The 5457-nt window shown below is 37.1% G+C and overlaps 1 protein-coding gene across 1 annotated transcript in view; it reads right to left on the reverse strand.

Annotated features, from left to right (window-relative positions):
- Nucleotides 1-5457, reverse strand: part of LOC107688005 (protein unc-13 homolog B-like) — a 100877-nt gene that overhangs the window by 16055 nt on the left and 79365 nt on the right. Inside the window, exons 20-25 of the mRNA XM_016485548.1 lie at nt 4287-4402; nt 3988-4151; nt 1699-1849; nt 730-798; nt 547-636; nt 299-439 (exon numbers count right to left, since the gene is read on the reverse strand). Of these exons, the coding sequence (XP_016341034.1) occupies nt 299-439; nt 547-636; nt 730-798; nt 1699-1849; nt 3988-4151; nt 4287-4402 (731 nt within the window). The remainder of the gene's footprint in view (nt 1-298; nt 440-546; nt 637-729; nt 799-1698; nt 1850-3987; nt 4152-4286; nt 4403-5457) is intronic.

A 5457-nucleotide genomic window follows, 5' to 3' on the forward strand; every position in this document is an offset into this window, starting at 1 on the left:
TTGGGCACCCCTGGTCTAGGGCGTTTACATAGAACAATGATGGAAAAGTAGCGCAGAAGAAAGGAAAAACGCGTTTCTGTGTGAACAGCCCCTTTAAATGGTGTGTTTAGGCATCCTCAACAGCCCAGCAGAGCAACACCAGCTCATCCAATGGCGCTAGTCTGGGGGTGAGGCTGTTTATGCCACAACGTTTGGTGAAGCTTGTGGCCCACAGATGACACACTTCAGCTTTAAATCATGCGAGAATTCAAAGCATTACAGTCATAAACAGTAGGTGGTAGATGAACGATTGTCTAACCGTGTCTCCGATCTGAGGATATTGGCGACTATACAGCTCCTGACAGTTGTTGAAGATGTAGTCATATGTGGAGTTGAGGCAGGCTTTGACACAGTCTCGCACAACCTGACTAGCTCTCGGCGGACTCTGCAGTTCCTGGACCTGTCCAGAGTGAGACAGTAAACAGTATCAATGAAGGACAAAATGAGCACTGATGGAAAATATAGATTGGGGATCAAAACCGACTTTTTTTTTTTTTCCTTCTTTACCTTCATTCTGAAGAAAGTGATGCTGGTCAGGAGGTCCACTGTAGATTTGAGGTCCTGTAAACGTTCCTTACTGCTTGCAGGGAAGTTGTTCTGAGAAAGAGAAGAGACAGAAACTGATAATTCACCAATGTATGATCTAAAAATTGTAAATGAAAAAAAACGGTTTAAACCGCCAACACTCACTCGATACATTGAGAGGTCAATGCGCAGGGAATTGTGCAGCTGATCCAAGAGCTTGACAAACCTTTCTTTCTTCAAGACGAGAAAAATTAAGCAAGATTTTCAGCCATCCAGGACACTGAGTGGAAATATTTAGCTAATGCATCAATATATACACATACAGTGCACAAGACCTATGGACAACTATTAAAAACTTTATGGGTCTTTTTGGTCTTTTTTAGAGATTGATAATATGAATCAAAATCCAATTTTTGTTGTCATACAGATGGAACAACGTGAGCTGGAGTAAATAATGATTTTGAGTCAACTAACCCTCTAAGTGCTAATGACAACATGACGTTAACAAGTGTATTTTTCCAAAGGCAACTTACTGTAATAACATCAAACACCTGACACTGTTGTCTAGACAATATAATTACAGCTTGCAATTAGCTCAAGTGTTCCAATCCATAATGGTGACATTGAATTGTGTGTCCCATGGTGCTTTACTTAGCTGGTCGGTCAATACAAGACAAAAAAACTGCTACAATAGACACCTCCATTTTCAAAATGGTCTTTCGATTTTGCACTATTTTCTGGTTAAGCACCTGAATATGTTCAATGGTTTAGTGCTGACACATTGAAACTGTCAAATATTTAAGCCCTTATATGAAACAAAAAATAGGATTTTCTGTGCTTCTCTTCCATAACTTTATCTACCATACTTCCTCCATCATTTACACAATCTTCACAAATTATCAGAAGTTCAGAATATTAAAAAACTTTTCAGTGTTTTTAGTTCGATGACAGTTATCAGCATTTTGTTTTACATCTAAACATGCTAATTCTTTGCAAAAAAAGCTACCATAATTAAATTACTTGGCATCTATGAAATAATAACAAAAAAAGAAAGAAAGAAAAATTTAATAAATGATCTTGCCCATGCTTTTATGTGTATGTGTTCTTTACAATCTGTGTGATAGTCGAACATACCCCAAAGTTGGATGCAGCAAATCTGTCGCTAGCGGAGACATTGGTGGATGCAGTGGTGTGGGCGTAGTAGGCGTTGATGTTGGCCAGCAGGGTGCTCATCACAGCAGGGACCCCGGGACACATATACTTAGATGAGAGACATGCGAAGTGCCTGTACAAACAAAGAGAGGAGAGATGCAGAGGATAAAAGTGCTTCTCTTCAAACACATCCACTATACATCGACTTTGTGCAAAGAAAGACAATCACTCTATTCCAAAACCTAGGTAGGCCTAGATACACTCCTGACGAGAAAGCGGTTTCAAAAGGATTATTCTATAAAGATCAAACTGTCTTCAAAAATGCAGTCATTTAGATTTTGAAGACAGCATCACATTTATTCTTTTAATTCCAGAATGCATTGCAATAAACTAAGTGAAAAAATTAATCCAAGATGGCAGGCAAGACAAGAGACATGTTAAAGATAAATAAACCTATAAAAATAGCTCAGTGTAATTAGTGTAAATGCAATTAAATGATTCATTTATTAAATGCAACTGAAATGTTACCTAGTATTTGTAAATTAATATTTGTGTATTGCACAGTTAGCTTCGCAACATGCTAACATCAAACTCTCCTGAAATCCTGTAAAGTGTTCCAAATGAGCCACTTATAAGCAGTGTTATTTTAGTATCACTGATATACTGACATTATAGTCGAAATTATAGTTTTTGTTAATATTTTGAATTACATTGTATTTTTATATTTTCTGTTTTCATTATAAATTTTCAGTAATTTTGTTGTGTTTCTGTAAATTTGTGTTAGTTTTTTTTTTTTTTTTCAGTTTTAGGTATTTTAGTACTTCAACTTATTTTTTTCTGGCCTTGTGGCCCATTCAGAGTGAGTTATGACCGCTTGCGTGTGCTTTATATGAGCGATGTGCTCCATTAATGAGCATCTCCTCACCCTCCTGACTCCTGATCGAGACTGACTCGTACTCAAGCCATTAACATCCACAGACATCAGGAGTTCATTTCTTTACAGCCCTTGCTAGCCAAGATCCAGCTACTGCCACGGAGAAGACTACATTTATTCATCCTTCACTAACCTTCACTGATTGGCAAAGTTATTATAGTTGGGCTGTAGTTTTTTTAAATGCTAAAAACTTGCAATAACATCTTGTTGTGTACCACTGCTTCAGTACAGCTAACAGGTAAACAGACTCATAACGTGAGCTCACAACCTCCTGACTGTCTCAAGCTTATATGTAAAAAGCATAAATTAAATGATATCTCAAGACTGGGATTAAACTGCTTGATTCACATATGGATTCATTTTACGACTTTCTAAGTTTTAGTTACCTGGACTTTCAATGGAGGGACAGACACCTCTTCTCCGGTTTCATTAAAAATATCTTAATTTGTGTTTTGAAGGAGTCTTATGGGTTTGGAACGACATGATGGTGAGTAAATGATGAAGAATTTTCATTTTCAGGTGAACTATCCCTTTAAATTAATCATAAATGTGTACTACAAAACTAAATTATATAACTAATAAATTCATTACAAAAAATGACTCTTTGTACATTTTCCATCAGTACTGGATGATCTGACTGAATTAATATAACATTATTCAATAACAAGGAATAGTTCACCAAAAAATTTAAATGAGCTGAAAACTTACCCTCAGGTCATCCAAGGTGTAGATGAGTTTGTTTCTTCATCAGATTCGCAGAAATGTAGCATTACATCATTTGCTCACCAATGGATCCTCTGCAGTGAATGGGTGCTGTCAGAATGAGTCCAAACAGCTGATAAAAGCATCACAATAACCCACACAACTTCAATAAATGTATTGTTACTGTGTGTTTGTAAGAAACAAATCAATCATTAAAATGTTTTTAACTTCAAACTGTTGCTTCTGGCCAAAATACAGTTAATTAAAAAGTTAAAAACGCCTAATGATGGGTTTGTTTCTTGCAAACATTTCACTTCACAAGACATTAATTGATGGACTGGAGTGGTGTGGATTACTTGTGGATTATTGTGATGTTTTTATCAGCTATTTGGACTCTCATTCTGACGGCACCCATTCACTGCAGAGGATCCATCGCTGAGCAAGTGATGTAATGCTACATTTCTCCTAATCTGTTCTGATGAACGAAACAACTCATCTATATCTTGGATGGCCAAATGTATGTGATGTTTAAAGATCTAGTGTTTTAATAAGAAAGATAAAATTAGAAATGAAGAAACAGAATGAAGAAATATGAAGAAAACTGACAGTAGTATAGAGGGTGGATTAATACATACGTCATGGCCTGGTAGATGGATTCAATCCCATAGCGCATTGCAAATTCATCCACTATATCTTGCGGCACATCGTCAAAGAAAACCTTCCAGGCATCATCGCCACGGGCTTCTGGGATTTTCACCACACCCTGACCGAGGACATCTGTGATGTGATGAAAGAGGTTCTACGAGAAACAACAGAGACTAAATATTAGTGACTAAAAGACTAACATCATCTGCCTGATAATGAGAGATCTGTACATGGTAAATGCATGTCAGGCAGATGCTGTGGTGTCTGTGAGCTGGTTGTGCTGCTCTACCTCATGTAGACAGGTGTACTGGACGTGGTAGGGGGCCACTTTCTCTTCACCCTTAATTTCCACACTGATCTGAAGACGGATGGCACCAGAAACAGCAGACTTGTCCGTTCTTTTCTCTGTGGGGTCAGATATGGATGAATAATTAATGTATGTGCAGAGATATTTAACCCATGGGAACAGTGCAGCAACATTACTGCTCAGGATTAGACAGGATCTCAATGCATTTGTTTGTTTGTGTGTGTATCCACAATAAAACTACCTTGCCAAGGGAATTGCATTTACTTGATGATTTTGGATTTTAAGAGGGCAGTAAGAGCAAATAAAAACTAAATTATAATATATGAAATATAATAATTAGGTTAGTCATTTACATTAACTATATTGAGATGTTTTGCTGATTTGGTTATCTCTCAAACTCAAAATTTAGATTTAGTCTATTACAAAACAGACTGTGCCATGTGTTTACAACTTTAATCACAAGAAACAATAAATCACACACTTGAAAGTTAAAGGTAGGGTAGGTGATTTCGGAGAGGCTAGCGATAGCAAGCTAGCTTTGAAAGCATAAGATCCCACCCTCCCAGCAAATCACTCTCCAAAGCCACGCCTCCTCACGCACAGGCAACATTTTATAGTCCTATACCTTCGACAGATGATACAAATACATACAGTGCCTTGCGAAAGTATTCATACCCCTTCATTTTTTTTACATTTTGTTATGTTGCTGCCTTATGATAAACTTCTTTAAATTACTTTTTTTCCACATCAATCTACACTCCATACACCATACCGACAAAGCAAAAACAGATGTCACAACTTCGTAAATTTATTAAAAATAAAAAACTGAAATAAGTACATTGCATAAGTATTCACTTATTAACTAAATATTTAGCTGAAGCACCTTTACAGCCTCAAGTCTTTTTTTGTTTGATGCGACAAGCTTTGCTCATCAGCATTTTGCAATTATCTTTACAAATTATTCCGAATTTTGAATGCATTTTAAGAATACTTTTCCCATCAACTGGTCAAAATGCACAACGCTGTATACTGCGTGAAAGACACGTGCGCACTCTGATGTAAACAAGCGGGGACGAGAAGCACATGGCAGAACATGTGAGAGACGCTCTGGATGAAAGCGCACTTTCACTCTCTGACAGCAGATGGCGCTAAA

Source organism: Sinocyclocheilus anshuiensis, unplaced genomic scaffold, assembly GCF_001515605.1.
Source record: "Sinocyclocheilus anshuiensis isolate Anshui unplaced genomic scaffold, SAMN03320099.WGS_v1.1 scaffold205, whole genome shotgun sequence".
NCBI classification, from domain to species: domain Eukaryota; kingdom Metazoa; phylum Chordata; class Actinopteri; order Cypriniformes; family Cyprinidae; genus Sinocyclocheilus; species Sinocyclocheilus anshuiensis.